The 20,602-nt window shown below is 35.5% G+C and overlaps 1 protein-coding gene across 1 annotated transcript in view; it reads left to right on the plus strand.

Moving 5' to 3' along the window:
- The window catches only part of PRKDC (protein kinase, DNA-activated, catalytic subunit), a gene marked incomplete at its 5' end in the record, with an annotated part of 79,328 nt that overhangs the window by 10,452 nt on the left and 48,274 nt on the right, over positions 1-20,602 (plus strand). Inside the window, 24 exons of the mRNA XM_084281664.1 lie at positions 37-174; positions 421-570; positions 1,045-1,160; positions 1,877-2,036; positions 2,909-2,995; positions 3,372-3,491; positions 3,889-4,048; positions 4,338-4,444; positions 5,420-5,510; positions 6,345-6,508; positions 7,336-7,488; positions 8,753-8,860; positions 9,622-9,848; positions 10,279-10,373; positions 10,956-11,055; positions 12,093-12,226; positions 12,728-12,982; positions 13,947-14,182; positions 15,111-15,319; positions 15,446-15,578; positions 16,394-16,552; positions 16,888-17,091; positions 18,537-18,722; positions 19,646-19,750. Coding sequence (XP_084137790.1) covers positions 37-174; positions 421-570; positions 1,045-1,160; positions 1,877-2,036; positions 2,909-2,995; positions 3,372-3,491; positions 3,889-4,048; positions 4,338-4,444; positions 5,420-5,510; positions 6,345-6,508; positions 7,336-7,488; positions 8,753-8,860; positions 9,622-9,848; positions 10,279-10,373; positions 10,956-11,055; positions 12,093-12,226; positions 12,728-12,982; positions 13,947-14,182; positions 15,111-15,319; positions 15,446-15,578; positions 16,394-16,552; positions 16,888-17,091; positions 18,537-18,722; positions 19,646-19,750 — 3,597 coding nt within the window. The remainder of the gene's footprint in view (positions 1-36; positions 175-420; positions 571-1,044; positions 1,161-1,876; positions 2,037-2,908; positions 2,996-3,371; positions 3,492-3,888; positions 4,049-4,337; positions 4,445-5,419; positions 5,511-6,344; positions 6,509-7,335; positions 7,489-8,752; positions 8,861-9,621; positions 9,849-10,278; positions 10,374-10,955; positions 11,056-12,092; positions 12,227-12,727; positions 12,983-13,946; positions 14,183-15,110; positions 15,320-15,445; positions 15,579-16,393; positions 16,553-16,887; positions 17,092-18,536; positions 18,723-19,645; positions 19,751-20,602) is intronic.

Below are 20,602 nucleotides of genomic sequence, written 5' to 3' on the forward strand. Positions count from 1 at the left end.
ATGTAGTGTTTGTGAAAAAATACTTTGTCCTTTCAGGAATTTTTTGGAAAAGAAACTTCTGAATCAGAAGACTCCCCTGAAGCCGGAGAGACTGGGACAGGGAAATGGAAAGTACCAACGTATAAGGACTATCTGTATCTTTTCAGAAGTTTACTGAACTGTGACACAATTAAGGTAAAAGCATAGTTAACGCTGAGTCTTATCGTGGCTTTTTTTTCCTACACTGCTGTAGGAGAACTATTTAAAGGATTTAGTTGGATTTTGTGGCTGGTAAATTAATTGAACAGGGAGGAATTTCAGCTTCCATAGCTGAGAAACCTCTAAAGCCTGATTCTCCAAGTCTTTCAAACCTTGGTTTGTAAATCCAGGAACTAATTCTCATTGGTATTTTAAAACGTGAACCTTCTTCCTTCCACGAAGGAATCTGTTTTTGAAGACGAAAACTTTCTAACTGGAAATTCACCACTGCAATCCCTGAGTCGTTTGCTATATGATGAATTTATAAAATCTATTTTGAAGATTATCGAGAAATTGGACCTGACTGTTCAGAAACTGAATGTTCATGAACAGGTGAGATCTGATGACTTGTCCATTAATTGTTGCTATTATAGGGGAACCAAAATCACATTCCTCATTTTGTCTTCTTTACAATTATATAAGTTTCTTATAGTGTCCTTGAAATAATACTCATAATAGTCAAAACAGTTTCTTCATTTTTTTTGATATTGCACTGCATCGTTAAGAGATGAAAATGCCAGATTCAGAAGTAGTTCACAGAATCTGTTGTTATAGGCTCCATGTTCTGGCATCTAGTGGGTTTTTTGTGTTCACTTTTTCCTTATGAGCAAGCATTGTTTATTTTTTCTTTTTGTATTGATGTGTCAATCATGAGTCATTTGTCTGTTTCAGACTGTTTCTAGCAAGTAGAAAAAGAGGAAGAGTCAGACTATTTATCTGGAAAAAAAAAAGTTGTAAATGATTTCTGTGTTGCTAGAGATTCAGTGTTTTTGTGTTTTTTTTTTTTTTTTCAAAATTTATTTTCAGGATGAAAATGAAATTGACAGTGCTTTGATTGGGCCTACTTCTGACCCAGTTTCAAATCTTCAACCAACAAAGCCTACAGACTTTATTGCCTTTATAAATCTAGTGGAATTCTGCAGGTACTAATGCACTTTTATATAGTTTAAAAGTTACAAATGGTTGGAAGAAATTTGGAGAGAGCTTTATTTAAGATGCATGTTTCTGACCTATGACCACTATCGATATTTCAGAATGCACGTGATTAGAGGGGGAACTCTGTTTTAGACATCTGGGTCATGGGTGAAAACATGCTAGCTCATCAGCTTTTTTTTTTTTTTTTTTTTTTTTTTAAAGAGTACAGGAAACATTGTTTTGTTATTTGGCTGCAATTGTCTTCTAGTGCATGTGGTAACTTTATATTATACTGGCCCTATATACACTAAATACTTCAGAGATCAGAAATAGTCTTTCTGAAATTGTATTGGACATTAAGTGAGAGGTATAGCGTTGCTTGCCTGTGGAGGTCCAGTTGATTTCCTATAGCCATACTGTAATCTGTCTTAGCGGAATATGATATATTTGTATATTTAGATAAATCTACTAATGAGCTGTAATGAGAAAAAAGTGTATTAGCACTTAAAAAAGCAACACAAGAAGCAAAATAAAAATCTTTCTATGCTTACCTCAAAAGGTGGCATGTAATTGGTGCCTTGGTGCCTTTGGAGATGCTCTTTTGCAGAAGTGCTAGTCTTCCTTTTACTGACATGAAAGTTTGAGGTGGGGAGGGGGCAGGAAACAAATGTTTTTATCCAGATGTTTGTTTTTCTTCTGTATAATTTCCATGCATCTGTTTTAGAGAGATACTTCCAGATAAGCATGTTGAATACTTTAGCCCTTGGGTATATTCCTTTGGTTATGAGCTTATTATACATTCAACAAGACTACCTCTTATTAGTGGATTCTACAAGCTGCTTTCTGTTACAATGAAAATTGCCAAGAGAATAAAATACTTTGAGGTGAGATCTTTTCCCGTTGGAGGGGTAAGATATTTCATTAATGATGGTGTAGTTCTTTTATATAAGCCTTTTATACATTTATGTGCAATACTGAAAATTCATTGTAACTGTTAACTGTTTGTTTGTAATGTTTATGGCATCCTATGTCATATTTAAAAGCATTTAAATATGACCTATATTTAAAAGCATGTAGAAAGTCAACACATAGACTAGAAGCTCAGTTTCTGAAGAAACCCCATCCATGGGTAGTGCTCGTTTCAGAATCCTGAGTGGAGCGAACAGAGTGATGGGAAGCATGCTTGCAGTGCAGACAAAGTAGTTTGATTATCAGAAACAGTCTAGCCAGAACAGAAGAAACATGCCTGGGTTAATTATTCAACTTTTGGGGTGTACTTATATATCCTTCTTACCGATTTCCACAAGAAATATGATGCACCATTTCTGGTATGAAAGCTATTGCAAAGTGATAGTGTTTCATCCCATTAAGTGTGCAGACCATCACACAGCCCAGAACTGCTCTTGCTGCTGGTGATGGCACCAAGTGAAGCAAAACTGTTTCCCAGTCTATATTCTTATACTGTAGATGCTGCTGTGGACTACTGTTTTCTTATTCCACCTGCTTTCTTTCCACCTGTGCATCCACTATTAGGGATTTTATTTTCTTTTATGATTTACTGAATGGGAAGGCAAGGACAAAATTAAGTGTGCATGGTAACGGTGTTATGTTTATTCTCTCAAAGCTTAAACAACCTTTTTAAGTTTTCAGTGATGCGGATTTCTTCAGTAACATTTGTTCTGAGTTCAGCTTGTTTCATATTTGTACTGTGTGCTATGCTTTTTAATACTGCTGTTGTACATTTTCTGTTTGGTAGGGTGTTAGTCCAAAGAGTCTCAGAAAATCTACTGAAGACCCAGAAAAGAGTTCTTGCTTTGCACTGTTTGTGAAGTTCGGAAAAGAGGTAGGTCATTTTGCTGACTAGCTTCTTTAGTCTGAATTTAAGCATAAATGTCTCAATCAAAATTGCATCCTCTCTGAAATCTCATGTACATGACAGCAGTATTCCAGCTGTTTGAATTACACAGTATAATAGGGTTTTATAGTAGGCTTCTCTGTGTTTTTATTTAATGTCAGTAGCATTGTATTGACCATTTACAGTTATTTCTCCTTTGAACATCAGTATTATGGTTCATTAAGTGCTACATGATAACCATTTGCAGGTGAATTGGATTCTGGTATTGTTTTTGAGTTGTATATTTTACATAGATAATTATATAGGTAATATTAAGATCTTACAAGGTTTGTGTTTGTTCTTAACCTATTTATCTGAATTTTAGGTTACAGCAAAAATGAAACAGTATAAAGATGAGTTGTTGGCATCCTGTCTGAATTTTTTACTTTGTTTACCACATGACATCATCATGCTTGATATCAAAGCATATATTCCTGCACTGCAGGTGAGTCAAAATGATGTATAGTTGTTTGTTGTTTTTTTCCCTAAAACATGCTACAAAAAAAACATGCTCCAAAGTATTGGAGCAAATTTAGTATCCTGTTGAGCAAGTAAGATAACATCCCTCAACCTTTGCATTGTCTCCAGTAAGAAAAAGTACCAATGAGTTGCTTTTTTGAATAAACAAGTAAATTGTCAGCATTTACTTAACTGTCTCAATTAGTGCTTATGTTGCAATAAAATAGATGTTTCCTCTGCTGATGTTGAAAGAGATGTTAAGCATCAAAGTTACTAAGAAGGAAGATACATTGCATGCTGAATGCTCACAAATATGATATCTCCCTTTAAACCTTTGTAAGTTTTTCATTTTTAATAACTACTGTTTTTCATTTGACACACAGAATGCATTTAAACTGGGCCTTAGCTGCATACCGCTGGCTGACCTGGGACTGGATGCTTTGGAAGACTGGTCCACTCACATCCCCAAACACATAATGCAACCTTACTACAAGGATGTTTTACCTCTTCTTGACGGCTATTTGAAAAACTCTACCCCTACAGGTACATAAGCACAATGAAGTTTTAGTCTTGAGGGAGGAAAAAAACAAAACAAAACAACAAAAAAATCATAATTATGTCTAGAAACATGGAAGTTATATGCTTTTTGTCTATTTTGTGTTCCTTGTAGCTGTAACAGTATTATTTCTCTTAAACCCAAATGTTTATTTTTTATTCTTGAAGTAGAATAGGTGATGTTGTTCTGTTGGTTGGTTTTTAAAGAAACCATAACCAAGTACACATGGTATGGGTATACTAAGCTAATATTTATATGCTGGGTTTTGTTCATCAGCTGAACCCCAGGATAACTGGGAAGTAAAGAAGCTTTCTCGAGCAGCCCAGAAAGGACTTAACAAAGTTGTGATACAGCGTTTAAGAAAAGCAAAAACTTCTTCATTGGTAAGAACACTGATGCTTTTTAGAGTTAAACGTGAATTAATCACCTCCCACTGCTTCTCTTCCTATCATGCATACTTATTTTTTTCTTAAGATTGTTTTTAACTCAGTTCAGTGAGACTTACTCTACAGTGTGGCTCAGAAAGCCAGTACATCAGCACAATTGGAAAGACATCATTCTAGGATGGAAATGACAGTGAAGCAGGAAAGGGAACTGAAGAAATCTGTTAAGTCAGAATCATTGCCAGACTGATGTATAGTGGAATGGATAATTTAACTCCCTATACCTAAAATCAGATAGCATTGTGTGAGTGTGCAAGATGGTATTTGCACAGTGTTGGATGTGTAACTTTCTTTCTTATTATGTTAGGTTCAGTCTTAAAAGTCAAACATACTGATCATTTTGACCAGTTGTTTCTCAAATAGTTCCAGATAAGTGTAGTTTTATTTGTATATTCCAGTGTGCAAACTGACTTGGAATAAATGTAGGCATCTAACTAATGATTACTCCTATATGGATTATATAGCTCCTTCCAACCTAGTGGTCTTTAAACAAAGTGAGTGAATTTTACATCCCACACAGGCTGCTAGAACCTAAATTATATGTTCTTGGTTTAAAGTAAATGAAAGAAAAAATTTTACTTCAGATTTCTTTCCACTTTTTAGATTATTACTTCATTCTGTAGGTGTGTGTTATCTGTGCTGATAAAAATTTAGCCTTTACTTAAGTGGTAACTGAAAGACCACAGAATGTGATGAAATTGCTTTCCAGTGTTCATTCTGCTTACTGAACCAAAATTGTTTTACTGTTTGATGCTGTTCCCCTCTCTGGGGAAACAATGTCACGGGTTCTTCACTGTTCCTTCTTCATCAGTATGCTAATAAATGCCATAAATCCTCCATTCACTATATCAACCATGTTAGCTATATTTAGAAGTAACTCTTCCTTCACTAATATTAATCTGCGGAATTTTTCAGGATGACAATCCTTCCTTGGAAGCAGTAAGGACTAGAGTGGTACGCCTTCTTGGATCTTTGGGAGGACAGATCAACCACAATTTAATTACAGGTGTGTGACCTAAAAATATGTATGTGTCTCTGCTATCTCAACACCGCTTCATGAGAATGCTCAAGCCTTTCAAGGAAAGCTAGTTTTTACTCTTTTAAACAGCTGCTTTTATTCAGTTTCAGAGTTCAGGAGAACAGTGTTAATCTAGTTGTATAAAAGTTTTTCTCCTTTTCTTTTAATGCTTACATTTGTGTTTTTTTCTGCTTTTATAAACAATTTTCTTTTTGCCAAGTCTTTCTTTTGCTAATTTGGAAATATTGTGAGAGACTAACATTATTACCTGAAGTTAAATACAAAATATAATCAGACTTTGACCAAATTAACAAGTGTGGAAATAGAGGGAGAGAAGGAGGTATAGCAGTTTTCTCTAAAGGTATAGACTTTGGAGAATGTAGCCATACATGTAGTCATTCCTTGTGCAACTGTAGGAATCTATATGTTGGATCTGATTTTCAAGAATTGTTAGTTACAGTAGACAAGTAATGTATTGGATATTTTAAATAAGTATTTTAAATCAAGTGTGGTTCCATGTCTTACAAGTTTATAATTGTCTCCAAACTTAACTGTATTGAAACTGAAGGCTGCTGCAGCTATCTGCTGAAATGTTGGTTGCAATTATTTTTTTCATATGGTGGCTAAAATCTGTTTGGATGTACAAGTAAAACTGGCCTAACATACTTCTGGTAGTTGTAGCATCCAGTACTTTATAAAGCCTTGATGTTCAGTGGAAGGCTATAGATTTTTTTTTGACTGAGCTACAGAAGTACTTGTTCTGTGTATATTACAAAAAGCTTTTTTGTTGTTGTTTTAATTTATTTTTTTCAAATGCATTAGCTACTTCAGCAGAAGAGATGATGAAGAAATGTGTATCCTGGGACACCGAGAGACACCTGAGCTTTGCTGTACCGTTTGCAGATATGAAGCCTGTCATCTACTTGGATTTATTTCTGCCTCGTGTGACTGACCTGGCTGTTTCTGCAAGTGACAGACAAACAAAAGTATTGATGATTTTTTTGCATTTTTGTTTATGCTAGCTAATAGATATTGTGTATAATAATGTCTTCTTTATTCAAAAAGGCCTGTTTTAATTAATTATATAAATTAATTATATAAATAATTATATAAATATTTGAAGTTTTAAATATAAATTTAAAATATAATTAATGTATATAAATATTTATATAATATATGATATATAAATATTTGTTATATAAATTAATTATATAAATTTTAAATTAATTATAAACGTACTTCTTCCATGTTATTTCATTGTGGTGTTACTGAGAGTTTAAAAACCAAAGAGCAAATGTTGCTATTAGCTCTGTCAGACAGCAGTGTGCCTTTTTGAGTTAGACTTATGATAAAAATTTAAATTTTAAGCTAGTTGATCTTCAGTGTTGTTTGATGTCCTCCTCATGCCTAGCCTATGAGCTTGTGGGCTCAGTCCAGCAGAGCACTTAGCAAATATTTTCATTCTCTGTAATGTATATTCCAGCAAATATTTGCTTTGCTCAATTGGGCTATTGATATCCAAACGTTCTGGGATGGAGGTATCCCTGAACACACAGTGATGGTGACTTATCCAGTGATGCGTTTTCTTCTGTTGAAAAGTGACTGCATTTGATAGACACTAAAACATAAGGAGAAAGGCCAGGTAGAAAGTATGTAGATTATTTACTTGGATACAATCTCTTCCTGAACTGGTGATTTTGCATAGATTGAATTGATTTCTCAAGTATACCCTTTTTTTGTTCTCTCTTGCCCACAACTTTGTCTTCGCTATGGAAGTAATGAATGTATAACTAACGGGGTTTTGGAATTTCAGGTTGCAGCATGTGAACTGCTACATAGCATAGTTGCATATATGCTGGGGAAATCATCTCAGATGCCAGAAAGACGTGAAGGTCCCCCACCCATGTATCTGTTATATAAACGATTATTTCCAGTACTGCTTCGTCTTGCTTGTGATGTAGACCAGGTAAACAGAATCGCTTCTAAGTATTTTAGCTTGCTTAGAATACCTCTATGCATTGAAATAAACTTACAATTTTATTTTGAAGTTATTCTGCCAGCAGTTATCCGACATGTTGCCGTTATTTCAATTGTAATACATTTTGGAAGCTGAAATTCTGTTTTAGGGATAGCTTTTCAGGCTTGGGGGGGGGGTGCGGGGATAGGGGAGTAGAAGCCTTTTCAAAGACATCAGTAGTGGAGTGCAGTCCGGAGTAACACAAGTAACTCACAGGAGTGTACAAATATGGGAGTGTTTAAAGTTTCAATATTCACTTAAAGAGTTAGTAGTAATAATTGTTCTTTAGTTCTGTATTTTATTTTTTGTATTTTTCTTTTTTTCTGATAAGTTGATTTGAGCAGAAATTGATTCATTCAGTATGGAATGAGTGCAAAGCTTCAATCGATAAGAAGAGCATTTGGGAGAGAGATTGTAGCTTCCTCATTGATAGCTGAGGAGGATATATTTAATTCAAACAGATGAACTTATTTCTCTTCCTTTACACAAAACAGGATAGAAATCTCGATGGCACATGGGTTCAGCTCCCCTGAAATTATGGATATCGTGCCTTTTCAGATAGCTGTTTGGGACCCTGGCAACTAGATTTGATTTTTAGACAAAAGTGTTCCGGTTAAAATACACAGGAAACTGTAATCAATTTAAGTGAAACCTTTTTTGCTGGCATATGGCTGAACATAAAGCATAAATAATAACCCTGAATAATGGCTGGATTGGTCCAAACCAATGCACACAGACATGTGATACTGTATTACAAACATGCATGTATGCATATATATTTAATGATTCTTCATGTTGTAGAATAACAGGATTTGATCAGGTTAACTTAGAAGTAGAAATGTTGAAATTGATCAAATTAGAATAATGTATAGGGTAAAGATAATTTTTAATCTGTATTTTGATTGAAAAATTGCTCAAACTTCCCTGTTTCCCTGGCTATATATTAGCATGTCAGTCAGTGGCATGCAGTGTTCTTTGTCAGCCTCAGAATACTTAGAATATCTTACTGAAAGTAAGCTTGTAGATCTTTTGAGACTAGTTGAAGACAAATTGTCCATATATATATAAATCCTTATGTGAGAATGTAATATGAAAGCAATTGTTAATTTTACAGACCCTTTTTCAAAGAAGTATTGTCTCTTATTCTTGCATGTTTTAAATAGCATAGAAATATCTTTAAAGCCAACTACATTTCCAGGATTACTTTTTTCAGGTAACAAGACAGTTGTATGAGCCTTTAGTCATGCAACTTATTCACTGGTTCACCAACAACAAAAAATTTGAGAGTCAAGATACAGTGGCATTCCTGGAAGCTATCCTGGTAGGTCCTAAGTCGTCTTTTTCAGTTTTCTGTGCCATCTGACTTTGGTTTTAACTAGCATCATTCTACTACTGAAATAAGCAGAAGCACACAAACCGATAGAATAGCTCCTTATTTCTCTGAATAAAGGACACCAGTTTATCAATTTTATGACCAGTTAGTGTTCCTATTTCTTTGGCATCCCTGATACGCAGTTCATGTCTTCATAGTCTTTGTAAGAATAATGAAACACTCTTTTATCATCATTGTGTGCAAGTAACTACTAAAAGACCTTTTTCCCCCAACTCTGAATGAAAGTCACTTTTGATGCATGTTTAATCTTCTTTTAAGCTTCCTTGCTTTCATGAGGTGCAAAAGCTTTCAACTTAACACTGTCTTAAAAGCTGAAGTCATGTCAGGAGATTTCACAGTACTTCTTGTAAAGAAAAGTCATTATTGTCACACCACTTGTAAAGCAGAAAGACTGGTTTATCAGAAAATGAAATGACTTAGTCAAGGCTTCTAAACTGGTTACCAGCTCAGATGGAAATAGAAACCTAGGTCTTTGAGGCTTAATCCAGTGCTGTGAAGGCTGGAAATACTGTCCTTCCCCTGGACAGTACTAGTTCTGAAGCTTTATTATTTCTGGGAAACTGGGGAAACTGAATATATTTTTTAATTTAGAGTTGCTACCAGTGTTGTTTATAACGATGCACTGAGACAATGTTTTGTTTTGTTTTATTTTTTCATTCTTGTAATAAGATTATCTTGCATTATTTCAGGGTGGCATAGTGGATCCAGTTGACAGCACTTTGAGAGATTTCTGTGGTCAGTGTGTACGAGAGTTTTTGAAATGGTCTATTAAGCAGACAACACCGAGACAGCAGGAGAGAAGCCCAGCAAACACCAAGTCTCTTTTTAAACGATTGTATAGTCTTGCTCTTCATCCCAGTGCTTTCAAGAGGCTAGGTGCAGCACTTGCTTTTAACAGCATTTACAGAGAATTTAGGTGAGCAAACAGAGCTTGGAACAGTAACCAACTTAGACTAAAAAGTTCAAGAAGATGAAAAGAATTGAGTGTAGGACTTGAACAGTCACCTATTGGCACTCATTCTGTTATATGTAATAGCTGTAAAATTGTGTTATTCGGATCATTCATTGATGTAATTTAATTATAATTGTGTTGTTTGGCTTTCTACAAGGGAACAACATGGAAGTTTAAATTGCTATCACAACTTTATGGGGAGTTATGTTTTTTAAAAGTACTCAACAAACTTTCATTGCTATTCTTTTTGGAGTTGTTTAGGTGTATTTCTTTTGTACAAAAGTATTACACAGTTCATTTCTGCAGTATTTTAATTTGTTTTTTTTAATTAGAATTTCACACTTTGTGCTTCTTCTACTCATGTTTCTCATCACATTTATTTCTGATATTAAAGGGAAGAAAACTCTCTGGTGGAGCAGTTTGTATTTGAAGCATTGGTTGTATTTCTGGAAAGTCTGGCCTTATCTCATACAGATGAGAAATCATTAGGTGAGCTATAACTAACTGCAGGATGAAAATGAAAGCCATCCAATTGAATTAATAGATAAACAAACCAAACCATTAGTCTGTAACTTCAGGAAAAGTAAATGGGCATAATTTTGCAACAATGGGAGTATTATTTTTTATTTTTGTCGGTTTTAGGTTGTTTGTTTTTTGTTGTCTTGTTTTTTTATTCCTCATACACTCTGATTTTCATCAATTAATAATTAGAACAGAAAGCCAAAATCTGACGTTCTGAGGCTTTATTTCTTTCAGAGAGGCGATTTGGGATATCATAGAGGTAGCTTCAAAAGAGATACTTGTATGGGAAAAGTTTACTGTTTCTCTAAGCATGAGCACAAAAAAAGCATATACATTTTTGTAGCAGAGGCCTTGCTATTGGGTCAGGCCTTGTTGACCTCTCTGCTGTTTGATGGTCTTGTTCTGCAACCTTGAAAAACATACCATAGAAGCACAGAATGGTGGAGGTGATATGTGTCAGTCTTTTGCACCATTTCTGTAGCAACAATACCTCACCTTAACCAAGTTACTAGTATTTATGTATAGATGCCTGTTCTCTCTTTCTGGCAGGTACTGCTCAACAGTGCTGTGATACTATTCATCACCTGAAGCGCATAATTATGCATAAAGCGCCTTCTCTGAACAAGGAAGGAAAGCGGCGAGTACCACGGTCAGCAACTTGCCATTCTTTTGCTTTTTAAATATTATGTTATATTTAACAATGTATGTAGTTCCATTAAACACTTTAGATTCTGAAAAGGAAATTCCTCCTGTGACTGTTGCTAGTGGATGCGTGTTCCCAAAGCATCAGGAAAAGTTCTTTCTTTCCCTAATAATGTCTGTTGAACCATTCTTTGTTTCCCTCATAACACCTGTTGAACCACAGGTGGGAAATGCTGGATGTGGTAGTAGAGCTTCATAATGGTCATTCTTTATTCCTGTGTGGTGAGGTCAGAACAGAGCACTTGCCTTAATTGTGTGGGGTTGTGAGGAAAAGAAAAGTATGTTTCCCTCACAGCTGTGTTCGTAATAATGTTAGTGCTGGAGTTGGAAAGCACTTGGAAGAAACTTCTCTCAAGTCTTTTATTATTGCTTTAAATAGTAGCCGAAGTAGGACTAGCTGCAATAGGATGATCAGCAAATAAAGAGGCATAATGGTAAAAACAAGAGTAGATTCAGTATCAGGCTGGATGCTCCGAGCCACCTGTTCTGATCACATAGCTCACCCTCCTTTGAGCAGGACGCTAGACTAGAAACATCCTTAGGTTCCTCTTGACCCAGACTATCCTGTGTGTTAAAGAAACTGGCAAGTGGAGTCTGAGAGTTAGCTCACTGCTTGGTATGCAGTAAGCTAGGAGACCAGATAATTAGGGAGAGGAAATACTATGCAGGCTTATTTAAGCCTTAATCTGTCTCTGAGTGTTACAAAGAGAAGAAAAAAGATCTAAACTGATCTAAAAGATCTAAACAGCTTTCTAAACTGTTGCCACAAAGGCTATGCTCTGGGTTTCCAAAGCAGAGTGAGGAAAAGGGAAAGCAGTACAAGCCATGCTTGTGGAAGACCTCTTACTTGTAGTGCAAATGGATTTGGGTTAGATAGATAAAACAATGTTCATGATTTTCATGAAATGATGTTTTTTAAACTGGAAGACTTTGACTTCTTGCTAGATACGACGAGGTTTGTTAATCCCTATTGTTTTTGTGCAGAGGATTTCCAGCCTCTAAGTCTGTGTGCCTTGAGGACATTGTCATGTGGCTCTTGGTGCAGTGTGGGCGACCTCAGACAGAGTGCAGACATAAAGCCATGGAGCTGTTCTATGAATTTGTTCCTTTGTTACCAGGTACTGTAAGTTACAATATATTATTCTTTGCTTTCTAAATTCCTTCCCTATACCTTTTATGTGTGATGTGTTAATTATTAGAAAAAATAGTTTTGACGTAAGTGCCTCTTCAGTCACTGCTATTAAATAGGAACTGAGTAGTTGCTAATGTTGGAAATCAAATACTGTGAGAACTTCAGGGCTTGGGATGGGATTGTGGATATGGAAAAAGTTTTTATTGCAGACATCCTTCTGGTCAGGAAGGAGAACTTCTAGGCCCAGAACTGCAGTTGCATCCAACTATGAAAGCAATTATTTGCTGACTGGGAACAAGTGGAAGTGGCTCACAAATTGGCCTCTTCTTTGTGGGTAACTTAAGCAGTATGATCAATACCTTCTCTACTAGAACATTTGGCTTAAAACACAAAATTTGGGCATGATGGCCCATTTGCCTCTAACTTCTTGCCAGCTTGAAATGTGTTTCTCCTATATAAGTTAAATCTGTGTTTTTATTCCTATCAGGGAACAATTCTCCTTCTTCTTGGCTAGCTGATGTTTTAAAAAAACAAGATGTGTCCTTCCTTATTAACAAATTTGAAGGAGGTGGCAGTGATGCCAAAAGTCCATCTGGGATTCTGTCTCAGCCAACTCTCCGTTGTATGCAGGAGCCCTTTAGTTTACAGACTGTCATGCGGTGGATGGATATGTTCTTAGCAGCACTGGACTGCTACAATACATTCTTTGAGCTGCAAATGATAAAACCTCATGAGATTCTGGGTGAGTGTTACAGAAACCACCTCCAAGAGGAGTTCCTACCTTGGGCTTGAAGCTTTTCTCCTTAATGTAGAGTTAATGAGTCTTAAAAGCTCTCCCGAAGATTTCTGTGACAGTATTTAGTGATGGACGTTTTTTGATGAGAAGTACGTTGTCAATACTGTATCTTAAAATGTTTCCTTTTGGTCCCAGAAATATACCATTAAACCATGCACCAGTAATTTGTTTTACTCAGTCTCATCTTAAAAAAATATGCTGTACAGCTAACTTCCCTCTGCTGAGGAGTGCTACAGAATTTATTTTTTTTTTTTTTAAAGAAGTCCTTCCAGGGCTGTTTACTTGCTCTTTATTGATGTCTGGAGGGAGCTATGAGAAAGTAATAGAAGTCTCCTTTTCACTTTAAGGCCCTCTATGTGCTGTCTTTCTTCAATCTCTGATGTTTCAATTTTAACAGCCTTGCATTTGAGTCTTGATCATGTGTAAACATGGGGTCTCAGCTTTCTTTTAATTATTCATGCAGGACTAAACAAAATGCATTTTATCGCTAACAGTACAGTTGCATTGTTACTTCATGTATGAAGTTTTGTGCATGTAGTAGGTAGTCTGCCTGTCAGTGTCATCTCTGTCTTCATTTGAAGCAATGTTGTAAGATTTTTATTGGATGCAGGTAGTGTAGAGACATATTATTCATAACTATGGATTTAATGTTTTAATCCTTATTAATAAATGTGCTTAAAATCATCGTTGGTAATTACATGTTTATAATGATCAGTAATTAGAAAGCTATCCTTCACTGCCCATATTTTTAACATTTGGAACTGACGTAGGACTATCAGAAAATGCTGTTGTGAGATGTGGTAGTTTTCTGTTTGTCACTTCAACACAGCTGTTTTCTTCCAAACACAAAACAACGTATTTGAAAGTTGTGAGCTGCTGTCTTGTTTCAACTTATTATGATTCTTCTTAGGTATAAAGAAGAAAGGTGTAAGATCCTCATTCTTGAAAGCCGTGCAATTCTTCCTTGAAACTATTGCTTTGCATGATATCCACGCAACAGAGCAGTGCTTTGATAGCAGATCAAAAGGCAACGTGTTCAGTCCACAGGAGAGAGAAATGTATAATTACAGCAAGTGTACAATTATAGTCCGAATCATGAAGTTTGTAACCCTGATCCTGGAAACATGCCAGCAGGATTTCTGGGAGGTAGGCACTGAAATACATAGTGAGTAAAAATGCGAATTTTAGATGTAGTTAAAGATTCTGTTGCAGGTTGTTTGTTTTGTGGTGTGTTATTTTGTTGTTGTTGTTTGTTTGTTTTTTTATTGTGAGGTTGTTTTGCTGGAGAACATCATTATTAGTGATGCTTTAATTCGAATTGATGGCTAAGCATCATCAACTGTTACAATCTTTGCATGTAAGAAAAAAAAAATGTGCAGTTGAATTTTACAGGTTAATACAGTTTTAAACAGAGGAATTAATCTTTTCTAGGAAGGATATTGACCATGAGATTTGTCATTCTGCATGGAGTACTTGCACAGAGTATTTCTTGCAGGATGCCTGATTGTCTTAAATGTGTGAAGATGATAGTTGCTTAAAAAGCAAAAACTCAGATTGTGGCGATTTCTTGAATTCAGAAAAAATGTTCAGGTTTCTCAAATCTTTACCTAGCCTTGATGTAATGCAAACAATAATTAAAGATATACAATTGCAATACATGTGATTCTTTTATGAAATACATCCTGCAGGTTTAGTTCTGAGATTGTCTCTTGTTTTAAGTAGATATTTAGTAGTGTGCACAGGGCTGTACAGTTCAAGTATCGATGTATAATTAAGACAAGACTAAAACAAGCCTATGTGGACATAAAAGATCTGAAGTGCAATTTGATAGCATACATCCTATATATATATATATTTATATTTATATGTATGCAAATTTTGTGTATTGGCACAATCCATTGAAAGTCAGATGTTTCACAGGGAAAGGTAATGCAATTTCATAAGAACAGTTACTGTTCCATCTTTTGTTTCCTTTAAACATAAGGAGTAATGGTAAGTAATGAATAAAATAAAAGGATTTTGAAATAAAGGGATTTTGAAATAAAGATTTCTTCTAATGACTTTTTTTTTCTAGCTACTTGAGAAGGAATTGCTTAATGAAAGCTTTGTAGAGCTTCTGGTGATGACAGTGTGTGATCCATCGCATATAGGCTTTAATACAGCTGATGTACAAGTCATGAAAAATCTCCCAGATATCTCAGTAAGACTCTTGAAAGCTTTGATGAAATCTCCCTATAAGGAATCTTTGAAAGTGTGCTTAAAAAAAAGAATCACACCACAGAGGTAAGTAGGGACTTTCTAATAAGTATGTTATGCGGAACAGACAAAATGAGAAATGGAAAATAACTTGTATGGTTACAAATGGAGCTCCCCACCAATGTAACGTTTTTTATTCTCTTTTCTCATTAGTTTTGAGGACCTCTGTTCTGTTGATCTGTTTAATTCAGATGCACGTTTTGATCAAGTTAGGTTTAGTGCTCTTCTTTCTGCCTGCAAGCAACTCCAGAAGTCTGGCCTGCTTCATTCTGTTCTTTACGATCAGGTAATTGCATTTCCAGAAATTAAAAAGCTGGTGTTGAATGGGACCAGAAATAAATGTTTCATGCTTGTTCTACAAAGCTGGGTAGCATAATATTGAGGTTTAAACAATCTTAATAGTTACGCCTGTCTTTCTTCAATTTCTAGGGCCCGCAGGTGACAAGAATCTAACCCAAATTTTCCCCTCTATTGAGCTTCACAAGACAGAAAGCTCAAAAAATCAGAAATCATTAATCACTTAAAGGAGGCATTTTTAAACCTTTTTTTAAACAAAGGACATTCAAAGCGATGAGGGAAAACTTAAAAAGGAATACATTTTAAAAATAAATATATATACACGTACATGGGTACGTTACTCAAAAGAACTCTTTCTACTAAATTTCTAATTACAGGCAATCTCTGTTTTATTTTGGGTAATTAAAGGAAAACAGGTCATGGAACAGCCACAAGGATTGAAGGAATATGTCAAATGGTGAGCAAGGCTACATTTAGCAAGTAGCAAAATATTTCATTTCTGTGGGGTACTCACCATCCATCCTCTGTCTAAACAAAAGCTAGAGCTGAGATTATAGGGCAGTGATATTTCAGGAACTGCATGGTTTACCTTTTACAACCTACCCATTCTCATTGAGCCATTCAGCCGTCCATTTTATTCTTGTAGTAGTTCTGTTATCTTAAAAAGAAATACAGGAGAGGATCAGAAAATGTTTCAAAAATAGTTTGTTCTGAACCTTGTGCACAACAGGGTTAGTCTGATTTAAAAATCTTGCTATTCAATTATAAAGGTGTCACTTCATTGTCACTTCTTTGTTTCTGTAGGATGAAAGACCTCATTCCTCCATTGGCTCCAAGCTTCTTTCAGTTGTTTATAAAGGCATTGCACCTGGGGGTCAAAGGATATCTCTTCCATCATTAGACATCAGCAGTAAGCGACTAGCTGACAGACTTCTGCAGCTGTCCTTTGCTATTGATGACCAGGTAGGATATCGTTCTCCAGTTTGACTACTTAATCCTTGGCTTTCCTATTTTCAGGAGCTATTCTGTAGGACAAACAGAACCTTTATTTTGAGTGAAAGAGGATGATGTTTTATTCATACCCTTGCAGAGAAACTGTAAGCATTCTCTGGCTTAATTGGGGGACAAGGGGAAATTTTAGGTAACAAGCATTTCAGTATTCAGTTTGTTTCATTCTTGTGCTTTCTGATAACATAAATCAGTTTGGGATTGAAGCTTTAAAAAAACAGTCTTCCCAGGAAATTGGTGTAATTTAATGTGCTTGAGATAACTCTGTCTCTATACCTTAATTTTAACAGTGTGAGGAGCTACTAAGCCTGCTGCTGAACACGGTGGTGTTATCTGTGCCATTATCAGGAGCATTGCAGAGCAACCTGATCAATTTCTCTCATGGACAGTATTTCTACAGCCTATTCTCGGATACTATCAATCAACAGCTGCTAAAACACCTGGATGTGATCATACTCCAGCTTATGGAATCATCTGCCAGCAATCCCCAAATGGTATTAATGTCTTCAAAAGGACAAAATCAAATGGAAACAGTAGAAGTAACACTCTTGTTACAGATGGATGTAACTGTGTGCAGTGGAACAAAAGTGTGTTTGGTTGCAGTTGGAAAATGTGGCATTGATAGACAGGCTGTGCATCATCTCATTTCAAACTGAGTGGAGAAGTGTTTACCCACTTCCTACCCTGAAATCTATGAATTTCAGGATTTTTTTTGTATAGTCCTCTGGATGAAGAACATCCCTTTAAAGCAAGTCTAATTGTTCCCATTTACTCATGGGAACAATTACTCATTTAACCATGCTTTGATATTTTTTTGTATTTTTTTTTCATTGTGTAGTGGTTCTAGAACATGAGGACTGGATTCATTTTAGATAAAATTAAACTGGAAAATTAACTTGAAGTGGTAGTGGGCATTCAGTCCACAGGGCTCGAGTAGAGCTAGATGAAAGTATTAAAAAGAAACAAGCATACAAACAAACACCCATGACCCGAGATGAATACAACATAGGTGTCAAGTACTCAGTCTCAGCACTGTTTGTTTTTTTCAACGGATTTTCTCCTGAGGGTCCACACTACTTAATATAGAGCTCTCCTTCAAGTCCATGTACGAGGCATGTTATAATTGGGAAGCCTTCTTTCAGTGCTGCTGAAAAGCAGAAGGGTCAAAAAGAAAGATGAAGTCTTCTTTCCCTTTTGTTTAAAAAGATGCTCAGAAAGGCAGGTCATCCCTTACATATTTACTTTTTTTTTTTTTTTTTTTTTTTTTTTAATTCAAGATGTTATGCTTAAAAGTGTTTCTTCCAAGCATTGTTTTAGAACATGAGGGGCATATTTTATGATACCAGAATCATTTGGTTTGATGTAGGGAGATGTATTATGGTAAGATAAAAACTCACTATGGTGATTTGCTAAGACATTTCTTCTTTAGTTTTACGTGGTTGTTTTAAAGTATGGGAAGAAGAAAATAAGGTGTTTTTCTTTTTACCCTACACATCCAAGTCCTGTGAAATCACAAGGCTGTTAAAAAAAAAAAATCCAGTTTATTAGGTGATTGCTAACTATCAGAGAGAACTCAGAATTTAGTCTTGAAAGTCTGTGATTACTAGTGTTAGTCACATCTTCCTTAAACTGTGAAGAAAAGAGATTGAAATATAGTTCATATCTTGTTTGGCATATTTTATTTCTCTCTTCAAAATTTATTCAAATAAGTTCTGTACTCTCCTATTTCTGAATTCCATATCAATATTTTCAAATACTGGTATTCATTGTTACTCTTGGTTATTTATTTCTCCATATTCACTCAAAAGGTATGGGAAGAAATTGCTGCCTTGTACTCAGAGTGAAACAGAAGTAAATTGGGTAGAAGTCTTTTCAAAAAGTAGTTTGTTTGTTTTTTTTAATTATTATTATTTTTAAAATCTGTTGTTTCTCCTTTCAGGTTGGTAGCATTTTGAATGGCATGTTAGATCAGAGTTTCAGGGAGCGTACCATACGCAAGCAGCAAGGAGTGAAACTGGTCACAGCTGTACTAAGAAACTGGAAGAGACTTGACAGCTGGTGGGCCAAAGGCTCTACTCCTGAGAGCAAAATGGCAGTCTTGACCCTGCTGGCAAAAGTTCTCCAGGTATGCATTATTTTATAACACACCTTTCCTTATTCTGTAGGAAAGTATCTTACTTTAAGGGAATGGGGTTTGGGTTGTTTTCTTTTTAATACAGACATTTTATGTTTGGGAGAGAAAAAGCTGGATAATATCAAAGTACAAAACATATTTGGATAGGCGGAAATTACTGGACTTTACTCCTTCTGTTCCCTATCAGATTTAAAAACAAACAAACAAACAAAAAACTTGATTCATGTTCTTGATGCCTTTTTTTCCTAATAAAGAATTGGTACAAGTACAGGCAGTAAACTTTGAAAGTGAGCAGCCTCTGATAATATTCCTTCTTTCATGTTGGGATCTGCAAAGTCATAGTAGAGGAGTTCTACCCAAATCACAAGATTGCAGAAAGATCTTTATTTCCAAGACCTGTAAATTCAGTTACATTGGGGGGTTTGCTCTTTATTTTTCAGACAGAATTTATCTGTTTGTCCCAGACTTTATAGGAACTTGTAGAAGTAGCCACAAACAAAGACACACGCAGATCACTTATTGAGGATATAAGTTATTAGTAATTTCTTAATACATGTAATTATTTGCAACTTGAATTCTTTCAAAGGTGTGTTTTAGTCAACATCAGAATCATATTTCTGTATTAGCTGACAGTAAAGTGACAAATAGGAAATTTGTTTTTGAGAGACGGCTTAGTATCTTTTGAACTGGAAAGTATGCAACATGATCTTGTTTGTATTTCTGGAATTCTTATTGATAGGTCTTCTGAAGCCAAATTGCTGTGTGTGTATTTTCTGTTGATTCAGCATACTTTTAGAAACATAAATCTGCAGCATGTGGTGTGGGTTGTGTTGTTGTTTTTATTGTTCGTTAATGTAAGGATTTCTTTAACTAGTTTAAAAATAAATCTTAATTTTAAACTTCTATCATTCCAGATAGACTCTTCAGTTTCTTTCAATACCAATCATGAAGCATTTACAGCTGTTTTTGATACCTATACCAGTCTACTTACTGATCAGAATTTAAGCTTAAATCTTAAGGTAAATTGCTCGCTTAGACACCTTCCCTGCTCTCTACAGATCAGAATGTTAGTGGTTGGTGAAATCCCCTGTTACTGGAATTAAATTTTACCTTAGTTTGCACAGTAACATGGGCATCACTTCCGTGGGTTTTTTATTCTTCCTTTCAGGTTCCTAAACAATAAAATGTAAGTCATTATGTTTGATCTTCAGAGAGTGAAGGCAACATCACAGATGATGTGTTCTTGTCTTAGGTGTTTTTTTTTTCCTTGTCCTGCTGAGAGGCATGTAATTTTTAGGAAAAATCTACCATCAGCTGCAAATAGTTTCAAATAAACACTTTAAAGTTGTAGAAATGACAGTTAATCGGGCTTTTAGCAAGGACTGGCACTTCCTACATGTCAAATTCCAGATGTCTGCAATGACTATAGGATACATGTCTGCAAGCATGCAATCAGTACTAATGGATTAACTGCTATATATGCCTTGGTCAAGAGGGGGAGATAAAGTACTGCATACTGAAAGTGCAAGTTATGAAAGATGCTGGAGCATAAGCTTTGGTCTTGAAGACTAAAAATTTTGTACTTAGAAAATAGTTCTGCATGATTGCTGCTGTCAGTCTACCTTCAACTAGGCAGTTGTGTACTTCACTGTGCATTCAAAAGAAATAAAGCTTGGGATTTTGCTCTAGCTGCCAGGTTGTGCGTTAAAAGCAGTGACTTCTGTGGTAGTGGATGCTTGTTTAAAAGAAGAATGAAGTCTTATCATACCCATGTCAGCCAAGAGCTATTAATTAGCTTTTAACTCCCTCTCATTAGTAACCATTGTTTTCTGAATCAGCACCTTACAGAAGAGCAGCTACATGGTATGTCT

This window comes from Netta rufina (assembly GCF_964035555.1).
Source record: "Netta rufina genome assembly, chromosome: 2".
In the NCBI taxonomy this organism is placed as follows: Eukaryota; Metazoa; Chordata; class Aves; order Anseriformes; family Anatidae; genus Netta; species Netta rufina.